The 23,248-nt window shown below is 34.1% G+C and overlaps 1 protein-coding gene across 1 annotated transcript in view; it reads right to left on the reverse strand.

Annotated features, from left to right (window-relative positions):
- Window positions 1–9,184: 9,184 nt before the first annotated feature.
- The window catches only part of TMF1 (TATA element modulatory factor 1), a 26,006-nt gene continuing 11,942 nt past the window's right edge, over window positions 9,185–23,248 (reverse strand). The window contains exons 6-18 of the mRNA XM_008567196.1: window positions 22,873–23,015; window positions 22,459–22,625; window positions 22,010–22,166; window positions 19,328–19,420; window positions 18,446–18,602; window positions 14,568–14,760; window positions 13,631–13,700; window positions 13,309–13,401; window positions 12,336–12,437; window positions 11,908–12,060; window positions 10,593–10,718; window positions 9,597–9,852; window positions 9,185–9,473 (exon numbers count right to left, since the gene is read on the reverse strand). Coding sequence (XP_008565418.1) covers window positions 9,709–9,852; window positions 10,593–10,718; window positions 11,908–12,060; window positions 12,336–12,437; window positions 13,309–13,401; window positions 13,631–13,700; window positions 14,568–14,760; window positions 18,446–18,602; window positions 19,328–19,420; window positions 22,010–22,166; window positions 22,459–22,625; window positions 22,873–23,015 — 1,598 coding nt within the window. The 3' untranslated portion in view covers window positions 9,185–9,473; window positions 9,597–9,708. The remainder of the gene's footprint in view (window positions 9,474–9,596; window positions 9,853–10,592; window positions 10,719–11,907; window positions 12,061–12,335; window positions 12,438–13,308; window positions 13,402–13,630; window positions 13,701–14,567; window positions 14,761–18,445; window positions 18,603–19,327; window positions 19,421–22,009; window positions 22,167–22,458; window positions 22,626–22,872; window positions 23,016–23,248) is intronic.

Below are 23,248 nucleotides of genomic sequence, written 5' to 3' on the forward strand. Positions count from 1 at the left end.
GGGGGCGGGCCCGAGCCCCGCAGAGGCGGGACCCGGGGCGACACCGGCAGGGCAGGGGCTCGGGGCTCAGAGCGTAGGGCCCGACCCGCCGGGGAGCGGTCTCAACCCCGCGGGGCTGCAGGAGGGATCTGGGAGGACATCGTCCGCTTTTCTTTGCGCTCTCCCGCTAAGGTTAGTGTGACAGCCTCTGGCCCGGCCACCTAAGCAGAGCTGGAGAGACAAGCCGCGTTTACAGAAGCTGGACTCGCCGTCTCAATCTCAGCAACCCTCTCCACCTTGGGAGAGAGCTTTAAGGCGCCGAAAGGACACTAGGGCAGGATGGATAGAAAACCTGACAGTTCTCTCGTATGCGTTGCATGTGTAACAGCCTGAACAGAAGTGACTCCACTTTGTTCAACCTTTGAGTTTAAAAACTTATTCCGTCCTGTAACCAGAACACAATGAGTCTCGCTCTCACATTATACACAAAATAGAGAAAAATTGTTAACCCAGATGACCATTTTTTGCTAGCTTACTAACCTGACCTTACTTGAAAATAACAGGAACTGAACCCGTGGAGAATGAAGTATGACGCTGCTCGACTCCCACAAAGCGGGAATTTCCTTCATGATTATCTGAAACATTCAAGCATGTCTGCAGTCCCCACTTGGTCACCATGAATCAGATTCCACCAGAGACCCCTGTGAAGCCCTTTGGCAAACCTGGGAGAAGAGGAGATGGTCTTTGAGACGTCAGTCTGCTATTCTCTCATGCTGCCGGCTTCCTGACTACAGGCCATCCTTACACCAACTCTTGGCTGTCCATTATTGACTACTGAGCAGCGAGCAAACGGACCTTTGGAGTCTCCTAACACATAAGAGGCGGATTTTTACTCTTTTATTTCAGGCAGAAGTTGCTGCCCTAACTTACAAATTTGCGGACTGAACGTAGTGGACGAGACACTTTCTGGTGGTGAGGATACTTTGGAATCCACACACATTTTACAGTAGTATACTTTAACCTGTTTGTAAACTCACCGAATTCAAATGCTACTCTGTGGAGTTTAATTTTTACGGTTTTGCTATAGTTATTTGAATTATAATTGCTTATTTATTTTATCATAATTTTTTGAATGCACATCTTCTATTGTCTTCTACTCTCAGCACCCTCAGTTCTAGCATACAGTTCTAGCACAGCATTTGATCTTAAACACTGATTCAACTTGATCTGATAAATGTTAATGCACTCCAAATAAACATGCTAAGACACATACAATCACCAGTATTAAGTTATATAACCATAAGGAAATTCAACAGTTTGTTTCCAAAGATTTACATACTTTTAAAGTAATTTTTTAAAGATGGTGTTACAAGAATTGCTGCAAGTTCCATTAGTGACTTGCTCAATTAGGAATACTGTGTTTCGTTTTTCCAAATAATAACAGCAAAAACTGTTCTACATGTGCCAGGCATTAATTCTAAAACACTTTACAGTATTAAATCATTCTTTATGTAAAAAAACTTTGCCTCTAAAGGAATTACTGCTCTATTATTTTAGACTTCGCGCATTCCATACCAATAAGATACACTGCTCAAAGTTTTTTTTGTTTGTTTGTTTGATCTGTTTTGGCAACTGGCCAGTACCAAAACCTGGATCTTGGTGTTACCACTCTATTATTTTAGACTTCGCGCATTCCATACCAATAAGATACACTGCTCAAAGTTTTTTTTTTTTGTTTGTTTGATCTGTTTTGGCAACTGGCCAGTACCAAAACCTGGATCTTGGTGTTACCAGCACTATGTTATAACCAACAAAGCTAACCAGCCAGCCCTTCCATCCATATCAATGAGGATAGTAATTTTAAAAAATGCTTTCTCAGCCTACTTGCCATCATCTTATTTTTTGACTAACAAGAAATGTAGCTTTCCTCCATTTCCACTTATATGAATTGTAGTCATTTAAAATAAATTTTTAAACAAGTTGGTTTTGCACCAGGTGATGTGCAATTAAAGATATATATATATAAAATAAATATAATACATGAGGTAGTTTTCTAAAATAGGTTAGTCTGATTGCAAGGATATACAAACCAATCAAATTAGTATGACATCTACATGAAGCTATTTTAAATGGCTACATATTGAGCGGTCATTCAGACTTACAGGAAACAGATATGATGGAACTTTAAGAACATGAGATTGATTTCTATTTTACTGCAATGGCCATTGTCAACATAAGATTTCTTCCCAAAATATCAATTTTAAAATTTTAATTTAAGCTTTCTTCAAGTTGACATTAAAATAAACTGAAGTATTTACAAATAGGAAACTGATCAACTATGGTTTATCCACACAATGTAGAACCAGGCAGGTGTAAATAAGAATTGAGACATGTTTTTCTATACACTACAGGATATATTATTGAGTAGAAAAATGATGTGTACTATGCTATCATTTATCTTAGAAGTGTATATGTACATATACATACACATACATATATTTACTTATTTTTACAAATTGAAGAATAGCACTTAAAAGGATTATAGGGGAAAGGAGGGATTACATAGGGGACAAAAATGAATATTACTTCTCTGAAATATACTTTATACAGACTTGACATTAGAACCATGTAAATATGTTAAATTATAAAAATTAAATTTTAAAAAAGCAATCCTTGAAAATTGCAAGTAAAATGAAACTAAATGAATCTAAATGCTATCCAGTTGTGGCATATCACACAGAGGAACTATCCCAACATATTTTGAAACATAATTTATACTTCCTTAGTGGGATGTACCCTAGGACTAAAAGAATTACAAAAATACCATAGGCTGTTTTCAGTAACCAAACTGTTGGCGGCAATGTTGGTATTGTGGGATAAACCAAATAGCAGTAATTAAGATGGTATCTTTGAAGCTGAAATTTTTGACATGTGATACAGATGAAAGCCTGAAGAGGTTATGTAAACACACTGTAGTTTCTGAATTTCAATTGGAGGTCTCAATATGAATTAGCAATATATTTTATCTTTAAAAACAGGACTGTCTGGTTAGCTCAGTTGGTTAGAAGGTGGTGCTGATAACACCAAGGCCCAGGGTTCAATCCCTGTACCAACCAGCCACCCCCCAACAACCCCCCTCAAAAAAACAAACAAAAAACTCTCTCCTACATACTCCATTGAAAAGGCCTAGGAACAACCTATCCATTAGCAAGAAGCACCCCTTGGGCCCCAGACTGTGATTTCTACAAATCATTTCCCATTAAAAGAAACATGAACTCCATATAAAAATAGATAATCTTGGGTCTGGAGCAGGCAATGTACAAGATTAGCCTGAAATATCTCACATCAGGAAGCAGGGAAGCAAACACAGGTCATTAAGGTCATATCAAAAGGACTCAGGAACCAATTTGAAAAGGTTCCCTCTGGCCAAAGATAGGATTATTTAAAGAACCAATAAAGGTAAGTGTAATAGATTGAAGCACAAATATATTTGAATAATTATATTCAAAAAGACACAACCAAACAAGCATCAAAAACTTCATTGTTTCTTTGATGACAAAAGAGAACCAACTCTTATTTTGAAAACTGGTAAATAAAGGAAAGAATCGAACATATTTATCCTGTCTTTCCTATATGAATTATGATACAAGTAAGCCAACAGTTGATGAGGTACAGTTTCTTTTTACAGAAACATTCCAACTACTAAATGAAAAAGGAATGACAAATTAGAATATCACTCTACAACCTCTATGAAGTAATAGATTTAAATAATGATCATCAATGACTACTGTATCTCAAAAGAATCTATCACACATTATTTGTCTCTGCTGGAAGAATATATCCCCAGCTTAAGAAGTATTTTTGCCAAAAAAATAACTGCTTTTAGATCTAAATATAGGAAATAGAACACACTGAACAACCACAGGCATGCAATCAGCAATATCCAGATGAAGGGAAACTACCAAATGACCTGGTTTTTTCTACAAATAAATCGCAAGAATTTAAGAGAGAGAGAGATGAAAGAGGAACCTATAGATTGAGATTTAAGAGACATATCAAACAATTACAAGAAGTAAACCCTATTTGGATCATGATTCAATCAAATAAACTTTAAAAAGCAGTTAAAGACAATTGGAGAAATATTAATACTGACTGGATATTCACCGATATTAAAAATTAGGTTAATTTTTTAGGTGTGATACAACCAGGCACACCGCGCCAGCACCTCGGGGCCTGCCCAGGGACCCAAGGCATGGATCTGGGGACCAGACACACCCCCCAACTGGGCATACCACCAGCGCCATGGAGCATGCCAAAAACATCACCTCCATGTGGGTGGCCTTCCACAGCCACCACAATAACCATGGCTGGAGTGCACTGACACAAGGAGAATCACCAGCAGAGATAAAGAAAAGAAGAGGATGTCTCTCTCCACAAAGCCCATTTCAGAGTGACAGAAGAAGCACCTGCTCTATGATAATAATGGGAGACGTGATCACACCTCTCAGCATTGGACAGATCACCTAGGAAACAAATCAACAGAGTAACCATTACTCTTTCAGAAGGAGAGAAGAAATCAAGGGTAATTAGAGGGGAGAGCGGGGAGGGAGGGGGGATGGGGAGAAATTTGACAAGGGCATAAAGAATAATTACAATTGTAACAACATCTATGCTAGTAATATTGATTTGATCAACATATCTCTATGTTGAATCCCCAAAATATGTATAATCAATCTTGATTCAATAAATTAAAATTAAGAAAAAATTTTTTTTAGGTATGATAATGATATTGTGGTTTTTCAAGTCCTTAAATTTTAGAAATACATACATACATATTATCAATCAAATCAGATGTCTGAAATTTGCTTCAAAATAATCATTGTAGGGTTGAAAAAGCAGCACAAGTGAGATACAAATGAAACAAGATGGACCATTACTATTGAACATTGTTGAAGATAGTTAATCGTGAGTACACGAAGATTCATAATACTGTCCTACTTTTGTATAGGTTTGAAATTTTGTATAATCAGAATTTTTACATTGCCTTACAAGTTTGCTAAATATGTTAGAAGTCTGATGCTCATATTGACATTTGAGATAGCTCCTAAAGAGTACTAGAAAAATGCTGAACATAGCAGAACATAGTTTATTGGTTTCTGATATATGTAACTGTTTAAATAATAATGAAAAAATATTTAAGTTTTAAGTGAATAAATTTTGGTTAAAGTTGATGTTACCCAATCATTGATCTATATACTTATGATTTCACAGAAAAGCAGTTAAGAGAAGTAGCACCATATAGCTAATGGTTCAAAGCACGGACTCTGGAGCCAACCTGTGCAAATAAGAATCACAGCTTTGCCATTTACTTGCCATATGACCTTGAGCAAGTTACTTAACCTTTCTCTTCATTTTAAAAATAGGGGGTGACAATGGTATCGACTTTAAAAGGCTGATTTGAAGATAAAGTGCAGGAACACAATTCCTTTTCCAAAACCCTTGGGACCATAGGTGTTCCTGAATTTTTTTTAAATAGAATAGGTACGCACCATTTATTAGCTAATACCCCCAATGGAGGCCTCGGTCAGCACCCCATGATCTCACACAGTATTTCTGCAGAAAAATGTGTGACTATTCACACTAAGTGAGATAAATAAAGGCTATAAAGAACCCCATATCAATGCAGGTCAGGATTTACCACCAAAGTAGATTTGACAGCAAACATAAAAAAAAATTATGGTTTTCAGAGCTTTCTAGATCTCAGAACAGTGGGTAAGGGATTATGATCCCATATAAGTGAATTTTGTAAGAAATTCAGTGCTTGAAACAAAATAAGACTGCTTCCTATTATCAACATCACCACAGATTTTTGAATAGTATGCATTTTTTAAAAACTAAGATTGTAGGCCGGCCCGGTGGCGCACTGCTACAGTGCGCCGCTTGGGAGCGCGGTGGCGCTCCCTCCGAGGGTTCGGATCCCACATACAGACCGGTTCCCGCTCACTGGCTGAGCGAGGTGTGGGAGCAGCGCCGAGGGTTGTGATCCCATTGCCGGTCCCAGTCCGGTACGGGCGCGACACTGAGGGTTGCGATCCGTTGCCGGACACGAAAAAAAAACAAAACAAAAAACTAAGATTGTAATTTTGAAAGACAAACGGGCATGCCATTATATAAAACTGAAAGGATGTGTTTAAAGGACCAAAGTTACAGAGCTTAATAATACAAGCAATATAAACAGCATCAGAAGATAACTATTTTATCTATTATTATTTGGATATAGAAATTTAGACGACTTTTTGAAGGATGTCTCCATACCATTTGATTTAAAATAGACACAAATGATCCTTACAGTAATTATCAGTTAGTTACAATAGTAAATTCTTAGAATTGTTTTCCAAAAACATATTTTCATTAGAAAAACCATGCTTAATACTAATAAGAGAAATACTAAGTTTGGGCTTATCCTCATTTCTTTAAAATATGAGTATGAATTCCAAAATAATACAAGTTATATTATCTTCATAAAATAATACTATCTTCTTTCATTGGTATTGACCACTATAAATTGTGTTAAAAATGAAATACATTATTACTATTTTAAAATCTTTATTCAAATCAGATTCATGCTTATTATTTACATTATCTTTCATTTAGAATTAAAATATTATATCAATCTATAGCTTATATCATACTTTTAGCCCTTTACAAAATATGTGATTAAAATTTCTGTAGTTTAAAACTGACCTAGAATAGGGAAAAATTAACTTTTTTTAATGAAAATGAAAAATTATGATACACTAGAACATAAATGGAGACACACTAAACAAACAGTAATAAAACAAGATAAAATATCTACAGTCCTTTTCTCTTCTTTCTTGTGGCTATTTTCTAAATACTATAAATCATATGCTTTTAATAAGCATTCATATAAGACTTTCAATTAATAAATCAAATGCCAATTGAGGGATCCTGAGAAAAAAATTTTTCCTGAACATTCTTTTCATTTACTTTACTGCAAAGATTCATGTTTCCCTAGGTCAGAAATTATTCAAATTTAGAACATCTTAAATCACAATATAGATATATTTGATACATTCCACATGCTAAAAAATGTACAACTGGAAGTCTTCAAAAAAGAGGCAAAGGAAAGGTAAGAAATGGTAGAATCAATGTGGCCTCTCAAAGACTTGGGAGGATGCCTACAGTCTGTGCTTTGCTGTCTATATATCACCAAACGATGTTCATGCCTTTCTCTTTTGTATATATTTTTGAAATTATTATTAGTAGTATCTTTTGTTTTCTTTCAAGAATGAAAACATCTAATTATACATTATATTCTTATCCATTAAAATATGAATATTATTTTACTAGAATATGGATAGAGACTTTTAATGACAAATAGCAAAATATAGCAACAAATACTTGATAGGTATTCTAATACTAACTGGAGTTGTTCAAGAAACTGATTCAATAGATCTTCGCAACTTATAAATGTTTGGAGAGATATCAGAGTATAGGAGTCAAAATAAGATCAGTGTGAATATCTGCTATGAATTTGTGGATAAATAGTAATATATGGTGATGTACAGCCAGAGACTTAAATAACTGTCACTTTTAAATCAAATAAATTGAAAATGCTTCAAAATTTTTTTTTTTTCCTTTTTGTCTTTTTTCGTGTCCGGCAACGGATCGCAACCCTCAGTGTCGCGCCCGTACCGGACCAGGACCAGCAATGGGATCGCAAACCTTGGTGCTGCACCCGCACCTCGCTCAGCCAGTGAGTGGGAACCGGTCTGTATGTGGGATCCGAACCCTTGGCGGGAGCGTGGCCACGCTCCCAAGCGGCGCACTGTAGCAGTGCGCCACCGGGCCGGCCCAAAAAAATGCTTCAAAATTTTAAGTAAATTGATTTTACTAATGTTGATAAGGACTGAGAAAAAGAATGTTTAATATTATGAAACTGAAAGTTATAGGAAAGAGTCTTATTTCAATTTTTTCTCTGCAACTGAAAGTTTTTTTCCTAATAGTTATTTTTAAAAAACTTTCGTAATTCCTAAACTCCTAGTTTCAAATGCTTGACAGAATTTTACAATTTAAGTTTCCTATATTTTTTAATTCTGTACATTTCTTATTGCTATCAGTCTTGTCATTCTGCCCCCAATTAAAAAAAAAAAAAAAAAAAATCAAGCTGACAAAAAGCTATTAGGCTGCTAACTAACACTAAAATATGGGAAATTAATTCTATGAATTTGGCTCACACTGGAAGAATATTAATGCTGTAAATCAGAGATCCAATGACAGAAATACTGTCTGGAATACAAAAAGAACAAAAATGAGGTCACTTGAATTGCCCTGTAAAGCTCTCCAAATTCTTCAAGATGGCTCCTTGTAGCTACACTCCAAAGTCCTAGTGTTTATAATTTAACTAAAAATTAAATGAGAGTTTTTATTTGCAAGTAAAGGCAGTTAAATGACTGCAATAATAAAACATCAAAATATTTCACAGATCTAAAACACAGCCTGGTTAACTTTTGAACATAATAACATTTGGAAGAAGGCATAGCTATTTTTTAAAGCTATTCCACACTGTTTTTGTGTTTAAAGTTTCAAGAAAAAAATAATATAAATTACACAGAATTATAAAATGCCAAATTTACATTAACTCCTATTATCCTATTTAGTTAGGGATATTCTGTAAAATCATTCATTTTTAATGTGGCAAAAACATGACTTTACAAAATGTGAACAAGTAACTTTTAAATTATGCTAATAATTTTATTACTTTTGATTCATTTTATAGAACAGTAAAACAATACTTCTTCAAAAATCACGTAATTGTTAGTGATGCTATCAGTAACACAAAATCGTTACAAATAAATTTTTTCCACTACTCAACTATGCCTAAATAACTTTGAGTATGTACAGCTTCCTCCAGATTGGTACCAAAAGGTACCAAAATTTGTACAGACTTAATTTGTGGAAGCTGGGTGAAATCAATTTTCAGACCAAAACTTTTTTCAAAAGTTTAAATTCTTCACTTTTTAAATTTCAGGCAGCATCAGAGTGACTTCCACTTTTAAAGAAAAAAATTAGTTTAAAATTTAACAACCACAGGTTTAGTAACTGTTTCATCACTTGAACACTTAATGTACCTTTTCATGAGTAGTAATTAGATATGTTGAACATTTAAGTGAAAGATTTCAAAGTTTTGATATGTTAATAATCTCTTTAATTGTTCTCAATATATACAAACACAAATTATAGATACAATTACTTATATATCTACAATACATATATTAAACACCACCCTCTTTCCTAAGCCATATTGATATGATAAAGTAATAAATCTCTGTACTATTCAGGGCAAAAGAAAAAAGGTGGATGCTTCAAAAAATAAATCTTTAAAGAATAGTTTTAAAAATAAAGTTCAAATATTGCACAAAATAATTTAACTGCAAATATTACTACATACTGTAAAACAACTTTAAAAAAATTTTTTGGTGGATGCTTCAAAAAATAAATCTTTAAAGAATAGTTTTAAAAATAAAGTTCAAATATTACACAAAATAATTTAACTGCAAATATTACTACATACTGTAAAACAACTTTAAAAAAATTTTTTGTACTCTACAGTAAATCTCATTTTCTGTTCTATGAAAGAATTTATTGGAAGTCTGTATTTAGATATTAAATGTTTACATTCAGTTTGATGGGAATTGTTTTCAGAAGTTAACTGAGCCTTTGTCTTAAAAGTTCGTCTATTTGAGTCTTATACATATTTTTTACATCTTCAAGATCTAATCGAAGTTCTTCTGCCTCTTCTGCTTTTTCTCCATACATCTGCAGAATAGTGTTATATCTTTGATCCAAATCCTGCAAAATACATTTGTTTACAGTTTTAAAAATAACTATATAGAACATCTTAGTACTATATTTCTATCATCAGAAATGAGTCAACAGTAAATATACCACAATTTAAATAAAAGTATATACTCAACTCTTTTAAAAACTAAACTCATACTCCAGTCTATGTTGGAACAGCAAAAAAAGGAATTAAAAAAAAAAACAAAAAAAAAAAACGAAGCTAGATAGCTGTCAATCTTACCTTATCACCCACTAAATCCAGAATTCTCCCCATATATGGCTTAGTTTCTCTTCTCTCCCACTAATTTAAACACACTTGATGAAATTTTAGTCTCTTTGATTCATTATGGTTTAAGTATTACCTGGCATTTAGCCCACAGGAAAAGTCAAAAGAAAATATATTCTCATTTATGGCTTCAAAGTGTCTCCTAACATACAAATATGATCATTGTGATGATACATAAAACACCAATGAACAAAATACTACTAAGGTCATACAAAATGCAATGTTATAAATGAGCTGTGGCCAAATAAAATCTAGTTCTTTTCCTATACCAGCACTAAATGTGATTGTGAAAAATACTTTCAGTGTGTGATGACAAAAGCAAGATAAAAGATTTACCTTTAAAGTTCTTTATTCAAACATGAATACTCTTTAATTTTCAAAGAAACCACTAAAGCAAAAATTTGAGATTTAATATAACTGAATTAAAATACTTTAGACTCATCCTGAAGTGAAGAATACTTACTCTTAGCTGAGTTCGAAGTCTGGGTATTTCCTTCACTTTCTCTTCAAGTTCATCATTTTGATTTGTTAATTTAACTACCTCTTCAGCCATTATTGATCGAGTTTTTTCTAGATTGCCAATTTCTAGCTAGGAAACATTACCAAAAAACAGTTTAAATCAAAACATATCTTGTTTAATACTTCCACTAATATAAAAATATTTAATGTGTTATTTTTTAAAGAAATTTATATATCAACATATAGCCTTGAACCAGCTCTTAAGTAAAAGGAAACAGCAACAGTAAAAGGGTCCCAACTTGCCACAGAGGTATACCCTTTATAGGGTTTACTATGCAAGAGAGAAATAAAGAACTAAAGAAAATCCAATCATATGTTTGAAAAACACAACCACGTTTTCTCTAATCTAAAAATATGACATATATTTCAGTTATTATAAATTTTACAAGAATCCAGAGGAACAAAAACATACTTTAATGCAGCCCCAACTGTGTAGGTTGTATTGACAGATGCTATCATCACTTGCAAAAAAAATAATTATGGCTCTCAAGTACAGCATACTGGACTACAAAAACATATTGGGTATTAAGGTTATTTTAATATTTTTTGCCAATTCAAGTTTTCCTTTACTAGATTAATATTTTCATAGAAGTAACATTTTCATAGAACTAAAAGCATATAATGGGAATAGAGAAAGTTTTACTTACTTCTGAGTGTATCAAGTTTAACACCGAAAACATGTAAAACATTTTAACATTTCTTACTGCATAGTTTTTAAAAAGCAAAAAAGATAAGATGGGAGGATGTTCCCTCCCCACTCATGTTGTTTCCTTCCATGTGCAGAATGGTATAGTTCTAACTTCTCTTATCTCCTTTACTCATTCCTTGCTGGGAGAGCTGGAGCAACTATCTAAGTGGTTAATCTGGGAAAAATGAAATGGGCATGCTTAGCTCAGCAACTCCCTTTTTTTTCTATTGGGAAAGAGCTGCCGGAAAAGAGTAAGCATTCTCTGTTCCTAGATGTTTGTCTTACCTGGGCAAGCCCCAAGACATGGGGAAGCCTGCTCCAGCCCAGCATTTCCTGTGACAGAGTAGGTAAGTCTGCCTAATTCTGGCAGTTAACAGGTTCATTTGGCTCTTATCTTTGGTTAATTTCTCCATCTAGCTTTTATCACTAATACATGTGATATATTTGGGGCTTCACATGCACTATTTCATCTTATTTCTCAATTTGCTAAGAATTCAGGTAGAAATGAAGGGTGCTACTTATTGGGCTCCCAAATTTAATTGACTTTTATCACATTTAATTTTTCTAATACCTGTAAATGAGTAATTTCTCCTTCCCTTAGCTTTAGCTGAGACTGTAGATTTTCAATAATGCTTGATCCTGCTCCCATTCTTACAGCATCATAAAGATTGGTTCCATTTGCTGATGCAGACATTGGTCCAAATGAATGATCATGAGACTCATCCTATGTTAATTTTAAAAAGTATACACAGATATTTAGTTATCAGATTGTGTTCCATTAACAGGTTCAAGCAGAATGACTCTGTCAATTCTTGCTTTAATATGTATGTGACTTTCTCAAAAACATAAAATCATCTATATTTCCTCACTGCAATTAACACTAATTCACAATAGCATATGGAATGGCAAGGTCACAGTGATAGCAAATCTGCCATCTGAATATTCCCTTTGTCATTATTCACTTTGACAACTAAGCACATGTAAGAAATAAAACATCACCTGAGACAGAAAAGATGTTTGTAGTCCTGCCATATCAACTCCACTTATTGAACTCGAGCGTGACATGGTAGGAGTGCTAGAAACAGAAAATGGCCTGCGTTCCTTAAGGAGTAAAAAAATTCTGTTCAGATTAAAGAGCAAAAACACAAACAGAGAAAGCAAGAACATTTTCTAGGATTAATGAGAACAAAGATCCATTCCAATTTTCCAATAAAATGTTATAGACATGTTTCTGAAGTCTTATCAAAGGTATGATATTTGGTAATTAAAAATACAGATAGACTTGGTCAAATCATCACAGGACCCATCTATATATAACACACTTTGTCACTGTTTTATGCATGGGACGAGAATGCTTGTTGAAACGATTATATGAACTAACTGCTTCATATTATATAACATACCACCAATTAAACCTATTTCTTTAAAATAAAATTACCAATGAGTTTTACAAACCATAGAGTTTCTGGCTTATCCATATTCCTTATAGTGTATTTTTTAAAAATTCCAAATAAATTCAAAAGGCAATTTAAATTTACATGTAGGTAGTTTTAATACATTATCTTAACTCTAAATACACTACAATCCTTTAAATACAGAAAACTCATTTTAGAAAAATTACCTTCATTGACCAAGAAAGTAAACAAGCCAGTTTTACTCCTAAATTCGTCACTGCAAGGGTCAAATGAGGTACACTGGTTTCAGTAAGAGACTGAAAAGGTTTAAGTTCATTTAAAAAGGGGTGAGAGGTTCTGTAATTCGAATCCCAGAAATCACAGATCGCTTTGCATATTCTCAAAATACTTTGGGTCTACTCTCAGCAGGACATTGATTATACTACTAGAATTCACCACTATGTTGATTTTAGACATAAAAAATGGTACTTATAAAGTATAGCTAAACAAAACAATCAATGCTTAATCATAACAGCTACTAAACGAATATACCAAAAACAATCAACAAAATTCAATACCTTTTCTTTTATTGCTTCTTGTGTGAAAATGGCTTTCTTCCTTTCTTGTTCAAATTTCATTTTTTCCATTTCTAACTGACTATTCAACAGTGTCTAGTGAGGAAAGATACAGTTAGATCATTTTTAATTATCATGCAATCATAATAAAGTCAGTCTCAAAGTTAGGAGCATAAAGTATAAACTCTTATTTTTTACTACTAAGGATTAAGTTCCAACAGCAGTGGCATCACCCGTCTCAGCCCATCACCTGATTAGTTTGCTACTGTCCCCAACCATCCTTTAATGTAAGCCCTAGGAGGTGAGTGAACACTAAGAGAAATACCTTTTCTTTCTTTGTCTCTTCCACTGTTCTTACATATTCATCTTTTAAGTTTTCTAATTCAGCCTGGTACCTATTAAACCAGAGGGAATTAAACAAAACAAAAAAGATTATAGGGAAGACTATTTAATATTCACTACTTTATGAAGTCCAGTTACATATTTAGTAGTCATTTTATTACTAGTTCAACATCAGTGATTTTCCATCCAAGTTTTCCAGATCACTTGAGTTCTATCAGAAGCCTAACTGCAAGTGGAAAAGCTACACTTTCGTGCATTTTATTGATGCTCTGGGTTAAGATTTCATTTTTAAAAAGACTTTATAAAAATAACTTTGATTACCACCATTCTATAATGTGTTCAGATTCTACAAAAGCTTATTAGGGAGTTCTATGAAAATGTTTATAAAAGTTCATATATTTTACTTTATAAATCATTTTTACCTTATTGCTTTTTTTAAAGTACAATTTCCAAGAAAGAACTCAGAGGGCAAAAACATACTAATCACAGCCTTAATATAATTTTAGATAGATGAATTTTATAGCTTGTGGTTTCCAAAGAACCCAGACATTTATTTAGAAAGACTGGAATGCTGCCAAAACCCTTGTAATATAAAAATAACTCCAATGAGTGGTCTCCAAACTATTTTGTGGTGTTATAGGTCCCTTTAAAAAATCTGATTAAATGTATGAATGCTTTTCCTGGAAAAATGCAAATACATAAAAAACATGTCACAAAATTTCCAGAACCTATATGAGGTCCAGTGAATCCCAGTACTATTTTGCTATAATATCTTATTACTAATGACCTTGTCTTTAAACACTGCAAGTATTTACTTTTAGTTCTCAGTGCTATGAAGCTAAAAGCCAATAACATAGTTTAAAAAAACACTTTAAGATGTCATGAAACTACCAAGAGTACCACTCCAAAAACATGCTCACCTATTATTTTCATCTTCCAGCTTTCTCATCCTATTTTTCTCTGATTCTAGTTGGGCCTGGAATCTACTGTTTTCCTGTCTTAAAAGAGAATTCTGTGATTCCATGGAAGACATCTGAATTTTGTTTGCAAGGAGTTCTTCTGTAGCCGCACGTTCTCTTTCAACTGCTGCTGCCAACAAAGTCTGGGACTCACCTGATTGTAGGAGACAGAAAAAAAATCACATATACATATACCTGAGAGAACAAGATTCTAAGTCGATTCTGACTTCAAACTTTTAATGATGCAAGTAGTCACACTTAAAAATGGTTACTTACTGCCTAAGGCAGGACTGCCTATTGAGACAAATAAACCAATCTTAACTTATATCTGCTTTATCATTCTTTTCCCAAAGTATTTTACTTTGAAAGTAGAGGCACACATAAAAGAGTAGTGAATCAGCAAATGGTCCTAGAGCAATTGGACATCCATAGAGAGGAAAAAAAGAGCTCCAACTTTAGCATCACATCATATACAAAAATTAATTCAAAATGGATCACAGACTTAAATGTAAAACATAAAAGTATAAAACTTTTAAGGGGCTGGCTGGTTAGCTCAGCTGGTTAGAGCACAGTGTTGATAACACCAAGGTCAAGGGTTCAGATCCTCATTACTGGCCAGCTGCCAAAAAAGAAATGTTAAAACTTTTAGAAAATAAAACAGGAGAAAATATTCAGGACCTAGGGCTTGGCAACGGGTACTTAGATTTAATACCAAAAACATGAGCCATAGAAAGAAAAACTGACAAAACAGGACTCTTTCAAAATTTAAAAATTTTTCTCTATGTGAAGAGGATGAAAAAACAAGCTACAGACTAGGAGAAAATAAATGCAAACCATATACCTACAACTAATATCTAGAGGGCCGGCCCGGTGACTCACTGCTACAGTGCGCCGCTTGGGAGTGCGGTGGCGCTCCCGCCGAGGGTTCGGATCCCACATACAGACCGGTTCCCGCTCACTGGCTGAGCGAGGTGGGGACGCAGCACCGAGGGTTGCGATTCCGTTGCCGGTCCCGGTCCGGTATGGGCGTGACACCGAGGGTTGCGATCTGTTGCCGGTCACGAAAAAAGACAAAAAGGAAAAAAAAAAAAAAAAAAGAACTAATATCTAGAATATAATAAAAAAGCTCTAAAAACACAACACTGAAAAAATAAACAATCCAGTTAGAAAATGGGCAAAAGGGGCCGGCCCAGTGGCGCACTGCTACAGTGTGCCGCTTGGGAGCGCGGTGGCGCTCCCGCCGAGGGTTCGGATCCCACATACAGACCGGCCACTCACTGGCTGAGCGAGGTGCAGGCGCAACACCGAGGGTTGCGATTCCGTTGCTGGTCCCGGCCCAGTACGGGCGCGACACTGAGGGTTGCGATCCGTTGCCGGTCACGAAAAAAGACAAAAAGGAAAAAAAAAAAGAAAATGGGCAAAAGACATGAGCAAACATTTCACTGTAGAGGATGTTCAATGGAAAATAAGCACATGAAATGGATGTTCAACATCACTGCCATTAGAGAAATGCAAATTAAAATTAAAATAAGATAAGACTACACACCTGTCTGAATAACTAAAAGAAAAAATAGGGACAACACAAAATACTAGCAAGGATGTAAAGAAACTGGATTACTCTCACACAGACAGCCACTTTGGAAACAGTTAGGCATTTTCTTTAAAAAAAACTAAACATGCAACTACCATATGACGCAGCAATTGCACACTTGGGCATTTAACCAGAGAAATGAAAACTTAGGTTCACGTACATGAATGTTCACGGCAGCTTTATCTGTAATAGCCAAAACTTGGAATCAGCCCGGATATCCTTCATCAGGGGAAATAGTTAAACAAACTGTGGTACGAACATACCATGGAATACACTCAGTAATAAAAAGAATAAACTACTGATACAAACAACTTGTATGAACCTCCAGGGAATTATGCTGAATGAAAAAAGTCAAACCCAAAATGTCACATATCATACAATTTTATTTACATGACATTTTTGAAATGACAAAATTTTACAAATGAAGGACAGATTAGTGGCTGCCAGGGATTTGGGACAGGGGAAGGGAGTGTTGAGAAGGTGGTAGGTATGTTTATAAAAGGGAAACATGAGAGACCCTCATGATGTTGCAACTGTTCAGTATCTTGACTATGGTGATGGATATACAAACCTACACAAGTGGTAAAATTGTATAGAACTTTATACACACACACACACACACACACACACATGAGTACTAATAAAACTGGGGAAATCTGAATAAAATCAGTGGATTATATCAATGTCAATACTCTGGTTATGGTATTATAATTAATTTTGCAAAATATTAAGATTTGGGGAAATTGGGCAAAATGTGAAAGGGACCTTTCTGTATTATTTCTTATAATTGCATGTGAATCTACAATTATCTCAATAAAATTTTTCAACTAAAAGAAAGAGCAGTGGATAAGATTCTGAAATTTAATCAAGGCAAGAATTCTCATATTTTTTCCCCACCGACGTAGACCTACCAATACCTCTATTTCACATTTTATATTCTGCTTCATACTGTTTCTATGCTCCCTTTAATGGCATTCTGTGGTATGTTTGTCCTGTGGCTTTGCCTATATTCCTCCACAATACCACACATCCGCAAGGGTATACTCCAGGATACTCCAATCTAAACCACAAAAGTACTAGCTTTCACTTACTGCTTAATAAATATTCATTTCAGAAGGTGTCAATTTCAGATGTCTCACATTTCATACCACATTGGTCACAAAAGAACTGTAATAGACAAATGACAAACCTAAAATTTATACCTATAAATTAAAAAATACATGAAGGTTCATCTAGTACAGTAATTTTTTTTTTTAAGCAGATAAATCTTTTTCTAGACAAAATCTTGCATGGAACTCCAATAAAACAAGATAGACAAAGGAGGCCCTATTTTCATTAATGAAGCCTAGAGAAGCCCAACACCTCATTTATCAAGCTTTCCTTTCACCATGACAGCAGCCCCAAAGACATCCAAGAGTCCACTGAATACCATTTGAAAGCCACTAATCTAGTTCACCCCTCCTAATTTACAAGAAGTAGCCCAGAGAAAGTGGAGCAAGGTAATTGACTTACTCCAGACTGTTTGGCTGGATGACTGAAAACAAAACAAAACATCCTGAGTCCATGTCTCCTGACCCCCATTTAGATCTGCTTTTATTACTATACCTTGGTATCTCTCAAATTACAGTTAGCATTAGGCACAGAAAGCATACATAATTTTTTCATGAATTTGCCAGCTTCTGGAAATCTAGTGTACACATACACTTCCTGACTGTGCTTGAAGAGAAACATCTTGGAACAATAAATTTCTCCCTATTAGCAGCATAGAAGGATAACCTAAGGCTTGTCTGTAAAGAAGCAGAATATGGAATCTTAAAGACTCCATAGTATCTCTCTTCTAGAGTTTGATCTTGACCCTCCTTAGAGCTATCTCCGCTCTTGGAATTCTACCACTTCCTAGAATATCTGATCTCTACCTCCTACAGTATTGCAGACAAGCTAGAAAGGAGTCAGATTTAGCAATGGACAAGGGGAAAATCGAGTGCAGTAGTTTGCAAAAATGAATGAAAGAATGAGCTGGAAGTATTTTAGCTAGTATCAGATACATTGTATAAGGAAAAAAATGGTTTGAAAGAGTCACAATTAAGGTATTAAAAATAAATGTGGAAAAAGAGAAGAGGTAAAAATCTACATGTTATACACAAAATATAACTATCGGATAAAGTAAATTCCAATTTCCTACCATTATCTTACTTCTACAAACAAGACATAAGGGGTTCTCATCAAGCATAAAAACTAAAGCAGTTACCAAGTCTATCAGAAAGATTCTTCTCTAACTTTTCCCACGACGATGTCTGGGACCCTAGGGTTGCTTGCAAATTCTCTATTTGTCGAAGCAATGGTCTTGTAGTTGATGAAACACTTTGACTCAGTTCTTGGTTTCGATTCTCTCCTTCCTGAAGTCTCTAAATCATGAAATTCTTAAGTCATTACTACTGACAGCAATAAAAACACTAAAAACACTAGCAAACCTAAACTTTGAGTGATTTCTAGGAAAAATTATTTTTACAAGAGAGAATAGTTTGCTTTTTAATTAAATTATTTTTCTAACTGTTTAATCCTTCAGTTTTAAGTTGCATAATAGAGTATCTAAACAAGTGCTTCTTTTACAAAGCATTTCTAAGATAGTCTTTGATTACCAAAAGGTAAAAAGAAGAGTTCATCCAAACCTCTCAGTAAGTTACCTCCTCATCCAAATATTTTAAAGTATTTATAAAAACAGAAAGATCTTCTTTGTTGTATTTCCTCTCCTTTTCCTTTGCATGTTCACTGACTAAAAGTTAATAGAATAGTGGCATAGAAACTGGGCATTGATTATCTGTCCCACAATAACTGAAGGTTGATAATTAATAAACTAGCCATTACAAATGAAAAAACAATGCTGAATATACAATAATTCTATCATGATACAATTATTTTCTATAAAACAAAATTAGGGATTGTCCTGTATATATTCTTAAGGTGTACACTCTATTTAATATTTTATATTACATGAGCCACAAAAATACATCAAATAATAAGCGTGGTAGTAATCCTCTCAATTTCACAAACATTATCCCATTGAAGCCTTTTTTATTTCTAAGAAAACACATACTTCTTAGATTTGTGTTTAGAAAAACTGTGATAGTACCTGCTGAAGTTCACTGATCTCGTGGCGTAAATAATCTTCTTTTCTGGCAGCTGCTTGTTCTGCACGTTGCAGTGCCAGCCTAAGGTCCCCCACCTGTAGGAGGAGAAACAATACACTGTCACAAATACTGTCAAAGTGTTATCTATAACTTCCTGCTAACGACATATTTTGTGTTGTATTTACTTATTGTTCATGTATAATACTTTATACTATCCAATGAGCTTTTACATATGATTACCACACATCCAATTTATCAAGCAATTCCAGTACTATACATATATTCAGTACTTATTAAGGAAAGCACTCTGTTAGTCAAAGAAAAGCATATAAATATGCACAAGTCACAGTGACTGCCATACAATAATGGCAGAGAAAGAATGCATCCATAAATGTTTGCCACATAAGACTGAATATGATAGGGGCTATATGAGCTATAAAAGTAGGGGCTACACTCATACATAGCTGCATACATTGTAAACTGCCATAGCCTTTTTGAAAATAATTTGACAAGATGTTTAGAGAATCACCAAACTTCTAACATCCTTTCTCATCCTTCTCACAACCTTCATCCCAGTCCCAAGAATTTACTCTATGAAAGGAGATTTGTAAACATACAGAGATATTCCCTACAATATTAGCTAAACTAGCAAAAACAAAACAAAACTGGAAATATCCTAAATATTCATCAGTAGCAATCTATACTTGCAAATGTTGATACAACATAAATATAACCATTAAAAATTATGATGAATGTATGAAACATATTAAAAAGTTATGATTTAATCGTAAATGGAAAAACTATAAAGTAATTTATATGATATCAGTTATAAGAGATAAGGACAAGAAGGTAAAACACAAACTTGACAGTACTTGTAAAAGGTGATTTTGTGAATAGTAAATCCATACACTCTCTACCTCTCATTCTTCCAATTTTTCCTTATTATTGTTCTAATATATTTTTAATTTAAAATATTAATATTTTATCTATCTCAGCAATAGAGTGGCAGAAACGCAAGGAATATATGAACCATGGCATGATTTATAGTAGCAAAATATTGGAAACAACCCAAATATCCATCAATAAGAAATAGCTAAAAATATTTCACATAATGAAGTATTCTAAAACTGTAAAAAGAAATTTTTCAAAAGCTCTATGTTCTACTATGGAGTGACCATTAGGGCATCTTACTAAGTAAATAAAGCAAGTTATAAACCAGTATAAATAGTAAACTAACTTTTATGTAAGAAGGACAAGGGATATGCAAAAAAAAACGTGTAGAAGTAAATGCATATGAATATACATAATATATAAATGTGTAGATATACATATTTTCTTGCATTTACAAACTGAAAAGATAAACCAAACACTAATAAAATGGTTACCTATAAGCAAATAAAGAAAATGGGGAGGGGCTAAGTTGGAAGCAAATGTCTGAATATATTTTGTTATACAGCTATCAAAAGTGCATTGAAGTCAATGAAGAAACAATCATTTTCAACAAATGATGCTGGGACGACTGGTATCCACATACAAAAGACCTAAATAAATGTCAGAGCTAAAACTTTTACTTACAAGCAAACTGGTGAAAATCTGCATGACCTTGGATTAAGCAACAGTTTCTTAAATATGATGCCAAAAGCAAAAGCAACAAAAGAAAAAAATAGATAAGCTGGACTTCATCAAAATTGAAAACTTTTGTGCAAAGGACACAATCAAGAAAGTAAAAGACAACCCACAGAAATGGGGAAAATATTTACAAATCCTATATCTGATAAGAGTATAGTATGCAGTATCTATAAAAAACTCTAATAATTCAATAAAAAGATAAATAGCCCAATTAAAAAACAGGCCAAGGATTTAAGTATTCAAATTAATTTCTCCAAAAAAGATATATAAATGGCTAATGTGCACATGAAAAGATGCTCAACATCATCAGTCATTAAGGAAATGCAAATCAACACCACATTCCGATACCACTTCATATCCACTGAAAGGGCTAGAATAAAGAATAAATAGACAATAACAAATTTCACAATGATGCTGAGAAACAGAAACCCTCATCTATTGCTTGGGGGAATGTAAAATGATGCAGCTGCTATGGAAAAGTTCAGCAGTTCCTCAAAAAATTAGATATAGAGTTATCGTATGACCCAAGGGTATATATCCAGGAGAATTTAAAATATATGTTCACATAAAAATTTGTACATGAATATTTACAGTAGCATTATCCATAATACTCAAAACAGATAAATAACCCAAATATCCATCAACTGTTGATTTTGTAAGACAAAGCCTGATAAATTCTGTTTTCCTTCTTAATCTAAGGGCCATGCACTCTCACAAATGTTGTGAATGAGCTCAAGAGTTAAACAGATTCTCTTGAAACTATATGCAATATTTATGTGCACATGTGCATTTCTCTGGTGAGAGGGTCCCTAGCTTTCATAACACTCTCAAACAGGTCTGAAACTCACAAAAAAATTAATACTGGTGTAAGGTAAGCATCACTTTAACAAGTTTAAAACACACACACACACAATTGACTAAATTTAGCACAATCCAGTACTCTGTAGAAAATTCCCAACAGGATTATAAAGGAAATCTAACACATGTACCACTACATAGGTTTGATTCAAACTAGCTAATGAATTGTTTAATTTGCAAAATCATCCATTGCTTACTTGAATCACTAATGTTTCTTGCTGCTGACGAGCTTCTTCTTGGGCCTTCTCTAGGGCTGCAGAAAGTTCTTCTTTAGCTTTCATTTCACGACTCAGAGCAGCTTCCTGTGCCTCACTGTCCTTTGCAGCATTGGCTTTGTGAAGATCAGTAAGTTCTCTTAAAAAATTTAATTGATAATTTTTATTTAAAATAACATATAGTTAACTACATACCCAAATTAATGGAATTTCCACATACCACAGAAATCTACAGAACAAGGGAAAGTTCGTCCCATAATAAACACTGGTTATAGTTAGGACTCTCTCTTGAACTTGCTTTGACCAGTAACAAACTCATATATTAGGTTTATAAATGTTAGTAGTGATCAGACAAATAGAAAAAGTATTTCTTCAACATCCTACTCTGATAACTGATACTAAATGGGTTGCATATTTGTTAATTTTCTTACTTGTAGGCACTATCCAGAGCAGCCTGAATACTTCGGTTCTTTTCTTCAAGTTCATCCATGTCTACTTGAAGTCGGCCAAGATCCTTCTCTTGGCGTTCTACCACAGAATTTAGTTTTTTAATATTTTCTCTATGTTGTTTCTCAACCTCTTCTTTGCCATCAAGAACCTTTGTTAAAAAAACAGACAAAAGTATTTTTCAATAAATGATGTCATGGTAAATAACTGTATTCCAGTAATCTCAAGTATTATGACAATGAAGAAAAATCTTAAACATTCATCTATGAAATTATTGACAAATTCTGCTCACATGATACACCCCATTAAATCATTCCAAATGCTCCATAAACCATGGCTAACTCTTCATATAGGAAGTAATAACTATACATATGTAGAGAATAATAGTTACGATTCACCTGTTTTAAGTGTTGCAACTCCTCTTCTAGCTCTTTAACTTTTTTGTTCTGTTTTGCAATAATATTTTCATTTTCTTTATCTTTAGCTCTTAATTTCTTAATGATGTTAGAATTATGCAGCTGCTGTTTTGAAAGTTTTTCTCCTGGCGATGGTAAAGAAAATATAAATTCAAAAGATAAGAACTCCCTAAGAATCTGAATAGAATATTTTATCTAACCAGTGAAATAAAATGATTGAATTTTTTTTTTTTATGTCCTTTTTGAGACCGGCCGCACTGCGCTCAGCCAGTGAGCGCCCCGGCCATCCCTATATAGGATCCGAACCTGCGGCGGGAGCGCTGCTGCGCTCCCAGCGCCCCCCCCCCCCCCCCGCGCA

Source organism: Galeopterus variegatus, unplaced genomic scaffold (assembly GCF_000696425.1).
Source record: "Galeopterus variegatus unplaced genomic scaffold, G_variegatus-3.0.2 Scaffold303, whole genome shotgun sequence".
NCBI lineage: Eukaryota > Metazoa > Chordata > Mammalia > Dermoptera > Cynocephalidae > Galeopterus > Galeopterus variegatus.